The sequence below is a fragment of the Symsagittifera roscoffensis genome, chromosome 5 (assembly GCF_963678635.1).
Source record: "Symsagittifera roscoffensis chromosome 5, txSymRosc1.1, whole genome shotgun sequence".
NCBI classification, from domain to species: domain Eukaryota; kingdom Metazoa; phylum Xenacoelomorpha; order Acoela; family Convolutidae; genus Symsagittifera; species Symsagittifera roscoffensis.
In genome coordinates this window covers 31,140,798-31,160,236 of record NC_087066.1, presented here as the reverse complement: position 1 = coordinate 31,160,236, position 19,439 = coordinate 31,140,798, and the positions used below count along the sequence as shown (strand labels likewise).

The window sequence follows — 19,439 nt, the reverse complement described above, 5'->3', positions numbered from 1 at the left end:
GCTATAGTTTGCAGTAAATTTGACCCAATTGAAACTAACCGGAACGAAGAATTCATTTTTGCACACCAACTTTTCATGCAAAAAACGGTGTAACGTTCAATTAAAGGTTTTTTTTCCAAACTAGCATGCAACAAAACTATTGGTGGTAGCGCATCGTAAAAATTCATAATGAGCTCATAGAATTGAATGATTCAGTCGTTGCACCATTTTCGGATAACTTTAGCAGAGTCTATTTCGTCATGACCTGAAGACGATCCAAAAGTTGAAATGTAACATCATAACATCACATGACTGTATTTGTCATTTTGTCTTATCTCGAAACCCAAACAAAGCGCCTCACATCATTAAAGCTAGTAAGCTCTAGGAGATTAAGAACGCTACATTTTGAAGACTCTAAATGGTCAAAAATAATTTGATACAGAAAAATACATTTAAAAGTTTAGAACTGCTTTATTGCAAAAAATTCTAACCAATTTTTACGACGATTTAAATTTTTAGTTGATAGCGAAAAGTTCTTCTCAAATTTCGGTTCCCTTTTGAAACTGATTGAGTAAAACTTGATCAGATGATAAGAGCTATTTTTTTGGTGTTTTTGATAGAGGGTCTTCTTTTTGGCCCCCAAACGTCGTACAGTCGTATGTACGAGCACGAGGGTGGGAGGTACAAGGAAGGACTGACCTATCTGGTGAAACTGAACCTGAGGGATGCGTGGGATGAGTCCACTGTAGTTCTGGACGACATTCAGTATAAACTGAAGGCAGCCATGGATGCGAGTGATTCTCATTTTGGTGCAATGACTCACAAAGCTGAAAGAGTAAGTTATTGTACCAAGTTTTTGGTAGGAAAAAATTATCTCTCAGGTAAGAAAACTACAATTAATATTTTGTTTTAATATAATTTAATGCTCATGCAATACAGTTACTGTTTCGGTCCAAAATTTACTGACAAATCACTTTTTCAGCGCTTATGATTGATAAAAAATAATTGACTTAAGTTTTCCATGGCGAGAAAAATTTATCTTTAATAAATAATGAATCATCGATTAAATTGTTAATATTAATTAATTTTTTTAAGGAATCAGCGATGATTATTTCTGAGAGGTCATAATATGCTCGTTATGTTTTGTTTTCAGATTGTGCAGGAACATGATGCACTCGCTAGTGGCTTGAATTCTACCAATATTGAGGATAGCAAAACTAACCTCACTGAAAGCGTTCAAAAATATTGCGAAAAAATCACTGACAGCTGCACAGATGAGAAGGGCCGCCGCGACGACGTCAAAGACTGGGCTAAGAAACTCGATCTTTCAACAGTCCTCGATGAAATAAGGAAAAACATTACAGATTATAAACACAAAAAAGAAGGAATGGACAAAACTATCGGAATACTGAAAGCTGAAATTGAAACAGCGTCTAAAACGTTGAAGCATTTAGTTGACGCCGCAACAAACCAAAAACATATTTCAAAGATCATCAATGAAAACGCGATTTCATTCGATCAAGTTCTAAAGTCGATTGAAAATGCTGACATTCGCAAACTAGTGCTGCAGACGGACATTGAGCAAACTATCCAAGAAATACAAAAATCTGCTGACGCTGCTTCGTCTTTTTTGAAAAAGGTACAGATTTTTCAAATATCAGATTTACTATTAAATGTATTTGACTCCAGAATTTCTCAGCAATTTTATTTGTTTAAGTTTTGATCAAATAAGGATCAGATAGTGCCAATAAGATCGGTAAATTATTAGGGAATTATAACCACCGTTTTTTGTGTTAGAACCAACAAAATACACCTGGAAGCAGTTTGGCTTGTCTTATGTTTCAAAATGGCGACATTTTAGTTGGAATCGGGCTTGGGACTGAGTAGACGTCGCCGTTCTTCTGAATCTCACACGGAATGGGACTGCAAAGGAAACTGGAAAGATTTCTGCAATAAGAATGCAGTGGAAATACCAACAAAAGATTTCAATGACACATTCCGCACAGTCAGTCATAATCCTTTACAGACTTTTGGTTGTTTTTCTGTTAATTTCATTCTGCATTCCTGGGGACCAAACAGATCTCATGGCCTGTTAATATCAGGTCTGTTTTTTTACTGCTCCGACTAAGAAGTGGTAGGAATAATTTTCTCTGGGTGTGTCCACGCAAAATCAGGTGTCACAAAGATTGTCAGATGGGAGCAAGTTATATATTGTTTGAAGCAACTTCGACCGTTATTCTATCGCTGTTAACAAATCATAAGAATTTTTCAGAAAATACAATTAGAAACAATACAATTTGAGCTCAACTTAGAACAAATAATGCGACCTGGTATAGCTAAAATATGTTAATTTACCTATTAAAAATTTTTGTTAGTTGCAAAACATAATTCTGTTATCATTCGATTGCTATCATTCGAAAAACATCTAATTTTATTGTCACATCTTAATAAAAAAGGACTAAAATAAGAATTTCTGTATTTTTTTTTGATCGAAATGATAAAAGAGGTACAATCAAACGACTCAAACTACAATAGTTTTTTCTGAACTAACTAAAAAGTGAATTTTATAATCATCATTTTTTGCTGAAAATTTCAATCATAAGGCAGTAATATTAAAACTTAAAAGTTACTTTTGGGTGGATACACAATACAGCTAACACAAGATTTGATTTGGCTCAAAAAATACTTGTCGTGTTTTCAATTTTTTCTTTCACAATTTTTCTCATAAAATGTTAGTTTCTCTAGGTTTTTTGCTGGTCTTTAATTTCTCTCCCGAATCCAATTTATCTCTCCTTCTGTCTTCCCTTGTCGTCCCATCGGAGGCGGGGTAATGGGCGGGAGTTGGGTTAACGGGAGATGGGTGGCAACTGGGGTGGGTCAACGGGGAGAACTTAGTCACAAGGTAGGGGGGGGGGGGGTTGGGTAAAACATCATGGGGAAGCATAGACTGAAGGAGTTGGTGAAAGTTGAAAGTGTACGGAGAAAATAGATGGCAGGGGGTTTAATTGCTTAGATGGGCTTTCTAAAAATGAAGTTTAAAATTCGAGTAGGCCGTAATGGATTGTAAATGGATTATAATCCATTATAATGGATTTTGCTGGATTGAAGTTTTACGAAATTAATCATTTATATTGACAAAATAACCGAGTTTGTGGTCTAAAATTGCAACAAGGATGGATTATAATTCCAATTTTTAAGACAACTTTGCTTTTATCCATGAAAGTCCGGTGCGGGACAACACTTCGCCCATGAGCTCTCTTAAGCTCTCTCAAAATCGATACAAAACAATACTTGTGCCATAGTTCTTTCTTTACCATTGGGATTTTCAGAACAAAAAACTTTGATATAAGGCTCAAGCGAAACGGAACTGAACACTCAAAACTACTGAATCTGGAAAATTTCTTTAACAAAAATTTTCTTTTTAATTTTTTGAACCAAGCACTAAAAAATTGAAAAAAAAACAAACAGCCGAACATACTGTTCAAATTCTTTGAAACATTTTGAAATTTCAACCAAATCAAAAACTCAAAAATCAGAGAAAATGAATCATAAAATAAATAAACCAATTAAAAATAAACATAGGAGGCCAAAAAATATCTGAAATTTTTTCTTAACCATAGTTTTTTCAACAACGTTCTGTTTTCTTGAAGATAAAAATGAATATTTTTTTTCAGTAAATTTTGCGGTCGAATTTATCGAAGCCATTTATACAGCTCCTGTTTTAATTGTAGCAACCCAAAAAAAAGAAAAAATGACTGTCTTTTTCTTAACGTCGAAGTGGTTGAAAGGTGAAAATCAAGCAACTCTTTTAATTGTTTTTTAGTCTGAACTACCTAAATACAGCTGGAATTGATTACTAGCTTTATAGAAGTATCAAAATTTAATGCAAACACTTCAAGAAACAGCTAAACTCTCTTTATTACTAAATTTTTTGATCATTCCTCGATTGAATTAGGGAAAAATTTACAGATTATACACACAAAAATAAAGGAATGAAGAAAACAATCAGAATAATGGATGCTGAAAATTAAATAGCGTCTGAGACATTGAAGCTTTCAGTTGACGCCGCTACCAGCCAAACGCATTTTTCAAAGATTATCAATGACATCGCAAGTTCATTTCGTGAAGTCGACTAAAACCGATGACTTTTGCAAACAGATCCTGCAGAGGGACATCGAGAATACAATCTAAGATTTACAAAAATCTGATGGCGCAGCTTCGTTTCTTTTTTGAAAAAAGTACAGATTTTTCAGAAAAATTCAAATTTATTTTGAATTCCGAATTTTCCCTGCAACTTAACTTGTTCCCACAAGTTTTGTAGCATTTTGATCAAACAAGGACCAGACAATGCCATTAAGTTTGGTACATTATGATGAATTTAATGTTCAGGTCTAGGCCAAGATCTTTACTAGGTTTTAATTTGGTCCGTATTGCGTCATACCTTTTTCATACAAATTAAAGTATTTGATTTTCAAACAATTTCATACACACCAAACTAAAACAAAAATTTGAACATCGCAATCAAAACCAGTAGTGGTACTTTAGGTTATTTCATACATTCTGATCCTTTAGTTTTTTTACAACTATTGGTTGATTTTGTGTGGTCATTTTATTTTGCTAGAAAATGTAAATCACGCAAATCATGCAAAGAAAGATATGTATTTTAACAGACCATTCATTGATCCAATCATCTATACAATTCATTGAGATATGTTTCAAAACGTATCAAGTTTTTCGCCCAAGAAAATGTTACGGGGTATCATGGAAGAGTAATTAACTTTGCATTCGAAGAAAAACTCATGCTAAAGCTTATGAAGCAAATGATCATTAGAAATTGAAACTTCTAAGACACACAATTGTAAATATCTGATTACATTTGTATCAAAAAATTGATTGAAACGTTAAAAAAATTCAAATTTAAGAAAAACTCATCAAATCAGTTTTAATTTCATTTGTTTTCACATTGAAATGACAAATTTTGTAGCTTCCACGGGCAACCAAAGAACTAAATTTAGGCTTGGTAAAGTCAGTTTAGGTTTGTGGTGCGACTAGGGAGTCCCACAGGTTTTTGTCATCAGGTGTTTTCAGTTCGTTCACATATTTTTTGGCCGAATTCTCAAAAAAATGTGAGATGAGAAAGTGATTTATCAGAATAAAAAGGTAATTATATTGATTAAAAAGTCAAAAAGTTTCAAAAAATTGGTTTGAAATTTTAGTGTGCAATGCGATAGAGAAGATTAAACACCAATTACTTAAGCAGCAAGAAAACATTAAATGTAGTTATATAAACTAATTATAGATTCTTTTTTGGCCTTTCCAAAAAAGGGAATGTTCCAAAAAATACAAAAATATTTTAAAGAATGATGGTAGAATTTTTTTGGGCTTTTTTTGTATTTACACAACTAAAAAAAGCATAATTTTGTACGTATTGTCAATTATCAGTTTCTTACATTTTTAATTACTTGATTTGTTATATTTTAAATACTTTAATTTTATATCTTTCATTTTTTTGAGATATTTCAAAAACTCGATCAAGCAAATAGTGGCAATGAAAGTAATTTTATACGTTTGGATTTTTCTTACAAAAGTAATTTGGCCGAATTTAAATGGTCAAAATTAAAGAGGTCAAATTATTGTTTGCTTTTTTATACAACTTATTTTGCTAATAGAGTGCAATTTACGCTCTTTGAAATCAAACACAGAATCATTGACAGATTAAAAAAAAAGCATGATTTTTAACGAATAAGACAACCGCAACGAGAAAGATTGAAATTTACAATTTTTTTATGAAACTTGTTTAACGCGAGTTATTGAAGCCATTTGAACTGCTCTTGCTCTATGTTTGTATATTCAAAGAGTGAAAAAAAAAATTTCCATCACAACCGTTCTCTTATTTTTTTTCAGCTCATTGGGTATCGGCGTTTTACTCTGTAGAATTATTTGCCTGATTTTTTTTTCAATTAATGTTATGGTTTTTCTGTAGGTTCAAAACAAGACAACCACTGTATCGACGTCTTTGGGAAAAAATTCAAAAACTGTTCTTGTTCTCTGCCTTTTTCTATCATCTCCGGATGCAAAAAAAATACATTTTGAGTTCGTTTCAGTTTATATCATCCCCGGATGTAATTTATTGCACTATTTTTATCGCGGTGTTATTTTATCTTTTTGCGAACCGATTAAAATTTCTGCTAGTACATGGATCCTTTCAATAAAGCTTGGCACTGCTTGGTGCATAAATAACGGTTGCGTTGCACTTTTAGACCTTTTAGGGTTGATTAGCTTTTGGTGTAACTTAATTACTTTCGCAGTTTTAAGCAAAATCTGAATCTGCTAATGATATAAACTGAAGCGTGATATAACAGTAACAAAAAGTGAATTTTGCCGAAAGTAGTGCAAAAGGGTAGCAGCGACAAGAGATACACCGTGGCTTTGACATCATAGGAATGCAGTACTTGCTCCTAACAGTTTTTTGCCTTATTATGGATGGTTATAGCGCACGATGAAAAATTTAACTCTTAGTAAAGGGTTAATTTTATAGACCGTCTCCAAAATTTCGCATTGGGTTTTTTTTCTATACGCGGATGATCATGGTTTTTTTGTTGCCTAAGAAATATTTCAAACATACCGCTCGTCAAGAAAAAAAAAATTTTGTTTTCTGGCTTTCTAAACTGTGATTGCACTCTAGACTGCCCGGAACTTTAACCATTCTTTAAGTCCTTTCTGATTAAGACCAATAATCGAACTGAAACTTCTTGCCCTAAACTGTTATTCCGTTTTTAGAATCTGAGGTTTTTAGTATCTGATCAAAGTTTTTTTAGACTAGGGATAACTTTGATTGGAAAAAACAGTCTTAACTTTGTAGAGTCCTTCGTGTCCACTTTAAAAAACTTCAACAAAAGAATATGTGCAAAAAAATTGTTTCAAAACAAACGTTCAATTTTCTTTTGTTTTGAAAAATACGTCTAATTATAAAACTGCAGAGAATGGCTTGAAAAAATGCTTTGGCTTCTGCATTATTTGTTTTCTGAAATGCAACGTATAAGAAACCGAAACCGTTGACTGTGATTAATTTATCTATTGTTTTTAGTGAACAGCTTCTGTTTAGCATGAAATACGATCATTGAATTTTGTCAAGTATTTTTTCTTTAATTTTTACAGGAATTTGTCTACCCTTGCACTAAGCGAAGGTTATATGATCTGACATTAGAACTTTTTCTCATAAAAATTTTCGTCACAGGATAGCTAAAATTAGGAAAAGTAAAATTTGAATGCACCATCATAACAGTACTGCCTAAGTAAGGACCAAGCTTGCATTGTATTTGGTGCAAAAAAAAAACATTTTACAAGGTGATTTTTCTGCAAAAAACTGGTTGGTTTATAGTTGACCCATTGTCGGTTTTATTTCTGTCGGCTTACTTAACTAACGTTTAACGTTAATCACGCTTTTTGATATTTATTTGAAGCCTCTTTAGTCGTGATTCAAGAAAATTTGAATTTGAATTTTTTTCTGGTTTTGAGAAAAATGGTTTTCGTTTTTCCTCTGTTTTCGATCAAGTACAGCAATCGAGTAACCTTTGTTGTATATTAAAATTAGCAATTTTGACTAAAACACCTAATTTTATCTGAGGAAAATTAGTTTTTGAAGTTCCATTTAGCTCTTTTCTGGCAAAAAAAAACATTCAATTTTACTTAGAACTTTTGGTGCAAAAAATTGAACATTACTAGGCCAATTCGTGCACTGGATAGGCGCACAGTTTTATGTCTGCATGTTCCTCGTTTCCAGAGACACTTCTTTAAATTTGCTCCGAAATAAAAATGGATTCCAATGACAAAATTGCCTTGGGATTCCGCGCACAAATACTGGTAACGTAAATTTTATCGGCACAGTAGTTTTGTTGCGGATTACGCAACGAGGGGTTATAGGTAGTTGTTCCCGATTCCGTAAATGTAAGCATTTCGCAAATGTAAGTGGAATCTCCACTTACAGTTGCGGATTCCACGACAGCTCAGATTTACCGAGCACATATAAAGTTATTTGTTTATGGATTCCACGAACTGATTCGGATTCGGCAAACTATGTTGCGGATTCCACAAGTTTTGTTGCGGATTCCGCAAAGTTGACTGTTTTTGGAGCGATTTTGTGCTAAGCAGTGTTTTAGCTATTTGTCCGTGGAATCCAAAACAGCGAAAAAGTTCAAAGAAATATTGCAAAGCTAGGGATTCTGCAACAAATCTGATTTTTTCGGCCTGTTTTTGAATCCGCCGACAGTTCACAAAATGCACAATTCGGGCTCGTAGTGCAAAAATTGAAAAAAGTTTGACGCAAAAAATAAACTATTTTGAATATATATTTTTTGAGAATGTGGTCGGAACATTCTGTGCTACTTGCACAGCAACAGTCTATCCTTGTTTGTTTATGAGTTTTGTTAATTAAAAAAACCTTACTGAGAAATAAAAACCGGGACTTGTGTTTTGAGTGCGCTGGAAATGTTTAAAAATCTATCGAAATATCATTGCCAAAACGCCTAGTTGTCGCCAAGATATTTGTTTAGCGTTAAAGGTGTCTTCGGTTCAAAAGGTTTCGGTTTGACTTATCAAATTATTTAATCATTTTACGTCCTGTTAAGAGCGAGTTTAGACATTTATCCGTTGTTGTGCATCAGAGATAAGATAAAAAAGGAATTTCAAAAACAATCAAATTTTTTAAGTTCCTAATGACCATTCTATCTATTCAAAAGGCGTCTCCCAAGTTTCGCCCGCATATTTCGATAAATTTCTTAAAGTTGTTGCCAATTTAGCGCCGGCAATCCTGCTCTGCTACAGGTTTTCATCAACTGAGTAGAAAATAAGATAAACGTATGAATTAACTTTTTGGTGATGTTTTTTCGTTTTTTTTTCATTTAAACAGGCTAGAAGCTATTCTAAGTTGGTTTTGTACCGAAAATTGTACTCGGCTTTGACTTTAATTTTAAAATAATGCAGAATTTTTGCCCAGCCTATGACAACCTTGAAGCTTCAGATCATTAAGGAAGCTCATTTGCCTTTAATATCGGGCAGGGGCGGATTTAGGGGGGGAGGGCGGGGGGCGGACGCCCCCCCTCCCCCTCAGGGATTCGACCCCTGCCGACCCAAAGGGTCCCCCCTTTGATACTTTTTCAGAAATCCATTTTTGGCGGACCGACCCTAAAATTTTTCTAAAGGCGCCTTGGGCGCCAATATATACTAACTTTGAGGGGGAGCGCGCGCCAAAAAAAAACGCAATTTTTTTTGTCAAAATTTTTCAAAAAGTGCCCAAAAATAGGCGCAAAACAATGCTTTGGGAGAGCTCGAAAAATCAATTTGGTCGACCTAAAAAAAAAAAAAGGTCGTCAAAATTTTGGAAAATCCGCCCCCCCCCCCTCGAGAAAATCCTAGATCCGCTCCTGATATCGGGTGCATGACATGGGTTAAAGGGATCGAACGACTCCCAATTAAAGTAAGTTGCTGTTTCGAAAAAAAACTAACTAAAGGATCTCTTTGGACGCTGAATGGCCCAAAATTTGTGTATTTTTGTACACGATGTTTGTTTAGGTTTTCGAGGAATTCCAAAGCTTGTATGCGTCGTTTTCGGACGATTCTAATAGCTACATCGACATTTTTTCCAACTTTTCCCACGCTTCGAATCTCTACGATACAATTCTTTGCAACTACACTGAGAAAATAATGTGGTTGGAAATGCTCAAATTTGACAACACAGACAAACCCAATCTGAACATTTCATCCGTCAAATTCGATCCTTCAAAATATTCAATCGACTCTAAAACAAAAAACCTTCTGTACAGAAACGTGGAAGTCAAAATCGAAGGCCTCAAATACGTCGATTCACTCACAATTCCTGCAGTGAATGTTCACAGGTATGGAGAGATTGACGCTGTGATTGGTGAACATATTCGAAAAGAGTTGGAGAAAGCAGCTTGCGGAGACGAATCTTTTGAGCTGTTGAAAATGGTGGTCAAGGAAAGCGACGCTTGCCCAGAGTTATGCAAAAAATAACTTTTTGTGGACTTCAAAACCCGTTCTAATTTTTTATTTATTGATTGATCATCACAATGTGTAGCAAGGGTAACTACACTAGAAAGGTACAGAATATGCAAAGTACAAAAAGGAATTTATGATTACATATTAGTTACCGTTATCAAAATTGTGTATACTACTGAATAAACGTATTAAACAAAACTGTTTCAAAATTTACTTTTCAACTGCGTCATTGAACCATCCATGATTTTACCTGCCGATAAACAACTAAGGCCAAGTAATATATCATATCGAAGCCTATTCAACCTGATTTGTTTTTTTCTTTAAATAGTGAAACTTTTTTGATGATGTCAAGAAAAAGCGGTCTGAAAAAATTTCAAATTAACATGACTTAGTTGAAGAGGCATTTAATTATTATCAAATAGGCAGGCATATTCATTATATTCAGGTATAACCTTTCAAAGCCTAGGCTTATTCTATCTTCACATTGCTCTCCGATGGTTCAATTTTTAAAATTTGTTCTTTCGTTTTTAATTAATAAAACAAACGAAATGAAGGTAACTTTTAGGTCATGTTAATTTTTTTTCAATGAATATAGTTTTTAAGTGGTTTGACTTTGATTTATTTTTAATTTTTCATTGAAAATTGTTCGCCAAAAGGTAGAGATATTACGATGTGCACTGACAAAAATTCAAATCAAGCAAAAACGTGGTTGACATTTTGGTGCGAAAGTGAACGTTTATTTCTCAACGAAACAGAAATCTTTTCATGTTTTCCAGCTCACTTAACAAGATGCAAACCGAATTTTTTTTTTTCAATTTTAATGAACTTTAGGCTGAGATGTTTCTTCTTTGTGTCTCCTTGAGTCCATTGATATTTGTCTTAATGTTTTATGGACGATTTAATTTTCTTCTCATAAAATTTATATTCACAAAACTTTGTGCTTTTTTGTATAGAAGCCAGCAACTTTTTCTGTTTTTTTAGTTCGTAAAGGTTTTTTTTCAGTTTTTTTTTAAAGTTTTTTTCAACTTTTTCCGCCGTTTGATTATTAAAAAAAATTGTGGTTTGGAATTAGCAAAATTTAACAAATCAAAACAACCGGTTACTGTGCAAGTGGCACAGAATGCTCCGATCATATCCTTAAAAAGCGACAAATTTTTTAAAAAATTTTTCAATTTTTTGTGCGTGGTATGAAGAAAAGACTAGACATAAGGCTTTTCCGATGTTCAAAGTAATATGCACCTATTGGATGCTAGTTCGTTTTTTGAAAAATGACTAATAAAAAGAACAAAAAAATTCAAATTTTTCAAGTGTTATCTTTTTCAAAGTTTTTCTTCATAAAGATGTTTTTTTTATTTTCAAAATCTTTTAAGTGCTTGAATAAAAAAATGCATGACCTAGTTTATTTCTATTCTGCGTCTATCTTTCAAAAAAATGCCACATTTTATTCGCTCTAAATGAGACGAAAAATCAAAAATTTTAAAGCGGTTTTTCTTGGCAGAGGGAAACTTTTTTTTTCTAATTTTTTTGAGGTCGTTCGAATCATCAACAAAAAGACTTTAATGTTATATATCACTCTATCTGATGATTGTTTGTGGTACCTGATTTCGGTTGGGAACCAAATGAAGTAAAAAAAGAAAAAAAATCAAAACACACCCGAACAGAAAATTCCTCCCCATTTTCATTGGTCGAAATAACAAAGCTTTTTTTTCCAGGTTATCCGAACTACTAAATGAGTCCTTGAACATACTCGTCAAAAAAAATTTCAGTTCATTTGGTCAAGTAAGATACAAACTCTTTTGAAGTTTGTGTTTTGAAATAACTGTAAAAAAATAGATTTTGTGCTTCTGTAATCAGAGTATATCATTTTATTTTTGCGAAACATTTTGAAAGCTTGAGCTGTTTCGGTTTTCGTTTCATTAACTTGACCACCGCAAATTGTGTCATTTCAAGAGCAAAAATTTTCTTTTGAATGCATGTTCGAGAGTTTTATTATTTTGAAGTTGTTTCGAGGTTCAAAGATTATTGGAAAGTTTTCGAAAAACACAGTAATCTTATTGAAAAAATTTCTCTTAATTGACTTTCGAAAATAGATGCTTTTTGTTTATACATCATTCATCAAAGAACTGTGATTAAAGTTGTACTTGATAGTCGTAGCTCAAGGATCATGATACACGGCCCAAACGACACTTTTTGTAACTTTTTTCTAACAGATAAATTAAAAACAGAAATTTTTTAGAGGTAAAGTAACAGCATTAATCAGACAATAAGCTAGGATTTTTTCCGAGGATTTAAATTTTTGAATGGCTTTCAAGGTTTTGTCAACATCTTTTCAAATCAATTTACAAAAGCAAAACAGATTTTTCTAGTTTTAAGAATACACTGAAAATCTTATAGAATTAATTTTTTGTCTTCTCTTTCAAATTTTAAAAAAGATAAATACAGCACGAAAAGCTTTGATTACAAAATTTCTGATTTCTAATCCGTATGCTGTGTGATTAGATTCCACCTGACATATACGTCGGACTGCAAGTCCGACCTCTAAATATAACCTCTTTCATCCTTCTGATTTTCAACAAATCGCACTTTTCCAAAAAAAAAATTAAAAAACCAGATAATTTATACATTTCATTTTTGTTTGCAAAAATGCTAAATGTTTAACAAGACTATTTTGGGCTCAGTAAATTTACTATGACTGCTTCTGGTTGTTAAAAACCGGCGTTTTTTAAAAAGATATTTTGAAAGCAAAACATTTTTTCCATACTTTTATATGATTCTTTTTATTCAAGTCCTTCACACATAAAGGCTACTTAGTTTTTGTGCTAGGTTGTTCAATTCACTTGTGTTGTCTCTTACGATGAGTGAAAAAAGAAAGTAATAGAAAAATTTTGAAGTAGAACATGCAGTTAATCGTTTTTTTAAATCATTGCTTACTATTGTATTTCAAATTATCCTTGGTAAGCAAAATTAAGGCTTAGATTATGCCATCTCTGTATACCCATCACTGCTGAGTTGACTAACCGACTTGACGAGTTTCAACTGATGTGACTACAAAATGGGCAAGTTTTGATCGCCTGAACTTTCTACATAAAAATTTTTTTCCGAGTTCCGAGTTGACTCAGATGTTTACCTCTGCAATTTGTTCAAACAAAAAATTTTGTCAGAAATTTTGGGAGTCCTCGACCTCTATTTTGAATGTGTTCGACCTATGGTTTGACTGTGCACGACCTTTTTTCAACTTTATTCACAAAAAAAGGAGATGCTTCGACTGTGCTTGACCTATGTTTTGACTTTTTCGACAATTAAATCAGTTGTTTAAATTGAAAAACCTTTTTTGTTTGCTTTTCAGCTAAACTTTTGCAATAATGATTGAATTGAATATAAACTATCAAAATCAGCAAAATGTGAAGTTCCGCCATCGCAAAAAAGTTTTGATTGAAAAATTTGCTTTTCTTTTACATTACAAAACCGGACTAAAACTGTTGATCTGAAACTGGTATTAAAAAAAAAACATTATTGTAGACATTTTACTTCTTCTTGCCGCATGAACCCTGAAATCTCGAAAACGTTAAGGATTCCATCTGAAACTTAGTTTTGCGGGAAGCAGATCACCTCAATGCTTGTGGCTGATTGCAGCTTTCTGTCAGATGTTTTTCTGAGCAGATTAATTTTTTGCTCAGTTTCCAACTTAAATTTAGCAAGGGTAATTAAAATTTTCAAAATATTTTTTAAAATTTAAAATTATGAATCGGGTGCTTCGGTTTTGTGCTTGATTTAAAATAGTTTCGTGACCGCATATTTTCAGCCGAAAAACTGCACCGTCTCATCTTTTAAAATCGAAACATAAGTGGAGCACCTCGACACCGGAAAAAAAATGATTATATCCTATATTTTGGCTAATATAATCATCACACAAATAAACATTTTTTAAGAAAACTGCAGTCCTGAACCTAGGTCAATCCGTAATTCAAAACAAATTCAAGCTTTACTTCTTAGCCAGAGATGATGGAAAAGACATGGTGAAATGGTGATACTTATTTTGAGCACGCTCTTCTCAGCAAGCCTCTTGCCTTAATCTTTTCTTTTCGTTATTTCCAAAATTGGCGATGAGCTTTGAGTACTTGATTATTTACTCAAGTTTCACCAAAAATTAACAAGACTGCTCGAATCAGAGCGAAGCTCGGAACGTTCCGACTGCCTTTTAAGGTCTATGTAGCAGTAATAACAAAAAAAAATTAAATGTTAAAAAAACTATTTTCTATAAAATTTGAGATCTTTCGTGAAAATCATCCCTCCACATACCATATAAAGTACAAATTGATAAATTTCGCTCCTATTAACAAATCAGTTATGAAAATTACGCTTCGTTCAACCAATTTCAACTCTTTCTAAGACGGATTAAGTCTCCGCCAACGCATTAAAAGCGCGAAATTGATCGCGCGTTAATTGTCACAAATTGGCCACAATCGCAATGTTTAAGCCCATATAACTTTATAAAAAGGGATCACAGGTGAAATATCTTTTCAAATTTAAGCTCAGGGCAACAATACTTTTTCAATGATTATATTAAAAAGTTCTGTCAAAAATGGCTAGTTAAAAAGTCGATTTTTCTCTGAAAAAAAACACCCACCACAAGCACAAACATTCCGTTACTTTCGTTACGAAAGTCGGAACAAAAAACGCTGCGGATGCATGATTAAAATGTTGCTTATTGGTAATTTTGATAAATGTATTATCGAAAATAGAAAAATATTTTATCTAGATCGTTTTCTGAAAAAAAAAATACAAACTAGAGAATCGCAGTTCATATTTTCGCAACAGACTAGCTGACTTCCGATAGTCTTCGAAAGTGAACCAAAAAAATACGTCCTAAAAAGATATTCGAACTGGTTTCGCCAATCGTTTTCGGATCTTCCCCGATAGAAGATATCGCACCATTTTGAAAATATCTGACCATATACAACGTCTTAAAGCATCGGTAAATTTAACTTGAATATAAATCGTTGTAGTTTTATATATATCTATCGAAATTTCATTCTATTTTTTTTCAGAACTGCCCTTAATCAAAGTGCGAAACACTGATTTTATTTTCAAAAACTGATGAAACTAACACTGATTAAACCAGATTGAGCTTTTGGATCGGACTTTAATAAAACCTCTTTGTCATCCAAAGAAGCACCTTTGATTTTATACGCACCTCAGGTAACTGTCCTTTTGAGGGCACCAATCTAATTAAATTGAAACCAGATCTAAACTAGTATTTATCATTGGTTATTATTATGATATTTTATCTCCATAAAATATTAATTACTAAACAATCATACTCCATCAAACTAAAAACCTATTTATTTGTAAAGTGTTGAAACTACTTGTAGTTTCAACACCAGAACAATTTGAATTAAACTTAGAATACAGTTGTTCTCATTCTGGAACCAACTCGCGCAAACCGGTGTACACTAGATCTATTGAGACTAGGAGATATAAGAGTAAGATTAAGATTGGTATTAGACCAAGAAGTTGCACGAATCTATTCGGCCGAAAATAAGATAGCGTGATGAGCAGACGGTGTACCTTATCTGAAATTACTCTATGAGTATTGTATTCCATACATAACTCATCTGGTGCGACCAAAAGTCTCGAACAGACCTTAACTAACCTAGAACTAGACAAAATTTAGATTAGATTAGACAAATACAACATTTCAAAAATGTTATGTGACAAAAACTTAGAAGATATGTATCTACGCCTCAATAGATCAGATCCAATATTCCGAACAATACGAGAACTACCCGGTATTGGAAGAAGACGTCGAACAAGAGACGACATACGACTAGGAAGAAATCTACCAGTACGGCAAAGACGAGATCAAACTTTTTGATTTTGGGAAACTACCAGCAGTAAATTTAAATTTTCATTTACTGACATAACAATAGAAGAATTATCTTCAATAACCTTTCGTGGCGCTGAACCTAATAACTGTACAATAACGACTGATAAAAACAACACTTGTCGTTTTCCTTAAATCAGCTGTAAATTAAATTACATCTTAAAAAAATATTTATTAAATATAAAAATACAAAAAATAGCTAGATACATCATAAATTGTTACTATATATAAATCATCTCATCATCCCAGCTTCATCACCTAAAAAATAACAGCAAATTTCAAAAAACTAACAATCGTCAAGACCAAACTTAACCTTAATCCTTTATTTTAAAGTATCAAGGCTTATCCTTACTTTCATTTAAATTAACTTCATTTAAATAACAGATCATCATCAACGCATTAAAAGCGCGAAATTGATTGCGCGTTAATTGTCACAAATTGACCAAAATCGCAATGTTTAAGCCCATATAACTTTATAAAAAGGGATCACAGGTGAAATATCTTTCCAAATTTAAGCTCAGGGCAACAATACTTTTTCAATGATTATATTAAAAAGTTCTGTCAAAAATGGCTAGTTAAAAAGTCGATTTTTCTCTGAAAAAAAAACACCCACCACAAGCACAAACATTCCGTTACTTTCGTTACGAAAGTCGGAACAAAAAACGCTGCGGATGCATGATTAAAATGTTGCTTATTGGTAATTTTGATAAATGTATTATCGAAAATAGAAAAATATTTTATCTAGATCGTTTTCTGAAAAAAAAAAATACAAACTAGAGAATCGCAGTTCATATTTTCGCAACAGACTAGCTGACTTCCGATAGTCTTCGAAAGTGAACCAAAAAAATACGTCCTAAAAAGATATTCGAACTGGTTTCGCCAATCGTTTTCGGATCTTCCCCGATAGAAGATATCGCACCATTTTGAAAATATCTGACCATATACAACGTCTTAAAGCATCGGTAAATTTAACTTGAATATAAATCGTTGTAGTTTTCTATATATCTATCGAAATTTCATTCTATTTTTTTTTCAGAACTGCCCTTAATCAAAGTGCGAAACACTGATTTTATTTTCAAAAACTGATGAAACTAACACTGATTAAACCAGATTGAGCTTTTGGATCGGACTTTAATAAAACCTCTTTGTCATCCAAAGAAGCACCTTTGATTTTATACGCACCTCAGGTAACTGTCCTTTTGAGGGCACCAATCTAATTAAATTGAAACCAGATCTAAACTAGTATTTATCATTGGTTATTATTATGATATTTTATCTCCATAAAATATTAATTACTAAACAATCATACTCCATCAAACTAAAAACCTATTTATTTGTAAAGTGTTGAAACTACTTGTAGTTTCAACACCAGAACAATTTGAATTAAACTTAGAATACAGTTGTTCTCATTCTGGAACCAACTCGCGCAAACCGGTGTACACTAGATCTATTGAGACTAGGAGATATAAGAGTAAGATTAAGATTGGTATTAGACCAAGAAGTTGCACGAATCTATTCGGCCGAAAATAAGATAGCGTGATGAGCAGACGGTGTACCTTATCTGAAATTACTCTATGAGTATTGTATTCCATACATAACTCATCTGGTGCGACCAAAAGTCTCGAACAGACCTTAACTAACCTAGAACTAGACAAAATTTAGATTAGATTAGACAAATACAACATTTCAAAAATGTTATGTGACAAAAACTTAGAAGATATGTATCTACGCCTCAATAGATCAGATCCAATATTCCGAACAATACGAGAACTACCCGGTATTGGAAGAAGACGTCGAACAAGAGACGACATACGACTAGGAAGAAATCTACCAGTACGGCAAAGACGAGATCAAACTTTTTGATTTTGGGAAACTACCAGCAGTAAATTTAAATTTTCATTTACTGACATAACAATAGAAGAATTATCTTCAATAACCTTTCGTGGCGCTGAACCTAATAACTGTACAATAACGACTGATAAAAACAATACTTGTCGTTTTCCTTAAATCAGCTGTAAATTAAATTACATCTTAAAAAAATATTTATTAAATATAAAAATACAAAAAATAGCTAGATACATCATAAATTGTTAGTATATATAAATCATCTCATCATCCCAGCTTCATCACCTAAAAAATAACAGCAAATTTCAAAAAACTAACAATCGTCAAGACCAAACTTAACCTTAATCCTTTATTTTAAAGTATCAAGGCTTATCCTTACTTTCATTTAAATTAACTTCATTTAAATAACAGATCATCAAGGCTTTCCTTGGATCTTTAAACTAAACTATATCTTAGTTTTTAAATTTCTAAATCTCTGAACCTCTGATCATCGAGGCCTATCCTTGGATCAAATAGAACAATTTTGTTCTCCCCCTCCCAATTTAATTAGTGTCTAACGACCTCAAACGTCGATTCACTACCCAACCCTTATCAACGTCAGGAATTAACAGAAATTTTTTAAGAAACTAACAATTTTAATTAAGATAAACAGTGAAGAACTTCGGTTACTTATCCTTCACTTGATCCCCCTCCTCTTAGATGACCCAGGCTAAAATACTTAAACTTAGTAAGTCATAAAATAGGATCTAACGAACTACTTGCGTTCTATTTATACCTGAACCTTGTGGATCGATTTACTATTCTCCATTCCTTGATCACAAATGACAGCCCCTAAGTAAGATTAGGTAGGTCTATCTTAGCTTGGAGTTAGTCACGAGAAAGTAGAAATCATTCTCAGGAACCGATATACGCTTTTCTCTCCAACCCAAATATACGACCCAAGTTAAGCTAACCACAAAAAATTGTAAGAACTAACAGTTTAAGGCATTAGAATCATTAATCCAGATTTTGCACCCATCATCCTAAACCTTATGTCAAGAGACAATTTAGGAAACAAACAAACAATCATAATACACAATTGTCTAATTAACGACGACAAATACGATCTCGTAATTACACCACACAGACAACCAGTAGGGTACATAAAAACAAAAAGTCAAGCACTAAGAAAGAAAATAATTAACAAACAAAAACAAATTATTAGAAAAACTTTCAAAACAAAGAAACGCTGCCTCAGAATCAGAAACAACCGCAATACAAGAACTTCACAATTTAAAAGACTCAAAAAACAAAAACCATCAACTTGACGATCAATTATATTCCACTGATTCAGAAACTACGTCACCAGCATCAATAAAATGGAAACGTAGAATAAAAAATTGCTACATAAACAAACCAATACGTTTGTACAATTGAAATCAACCAATAAGACTAATTGGAAAACGACCTCAAACGTCGATTCACTACCCAACCCTTATCAACCACAGGAATTAACAAAAAATTTTCAAAAAACTAACCATTTTAATTAAGATAAACAGTGAAGAACTTCGGTTACTTATCCTTCACTTGGAAACGTAGAATGGACAGTAATACAACACAAAAAAGATTCAAAACGAAGATAACCCAGAAAATTTAGTACTTCCATTTTTAATATCTTCATTAACTGAAGCTCGAGGACAGGTAAAATTTTGTCAAAATTTAATTGCAAACTTAC

General features: G+C 32.8%; 1 protein-coding gene across 1 annotated transcript; it reads left to right on the top strand.

Annotated features, from left to right (window-relative positions):
* The first annotated feature begins 312 nt into the window (after nt 1–312).
* LOC134845824 (uncharacterized) lies at nt 313–10,189 on the top strand. The gene is made up of 4 exons (XM_063862911.1): nt 313–814; nt 1,133–1,618; nt 1,841–1,984; nt 9,550–10,189. Exons 1-4 carry the CDS (start codon nt 566–568, stop codon nt 10,009–10,011), a joined length of 1,341 nt encoding a protein of 446 aa, XP_063718981.1. The 5' UTR covers nt 313–565; the 3' UTR covers nt 10,012–10,189.
* Nucleotides 10,190–19,439: the final 9,250 nt, after the last annotated feature.

Excerpts from the sequence above, each read along its gene's own strand:
- LOC134845824 (XM_063862911.1), top strand. The coding sequence starts at position 566 with ATGATAAGAGCTATTTTTTTGGTGTTTTTGATAGAGGGTCTTCTTTTT. Across the intron at positions 815-1,132 it reads TGACTCACAAAGCTGAAAGA|ATTGTGCAGGAACATGATGC; the intron begins GTAAGTTATTGT and ends TTTTGTTTTCAG. Across the intron at positions 1,619-1,840 it reads CTTCGTCTTTTTTGAAAAAG|TTGGAATCGGGCTTGGGACT; the intron begins GTACAGATTTTT and ends GCGACATTTTAG.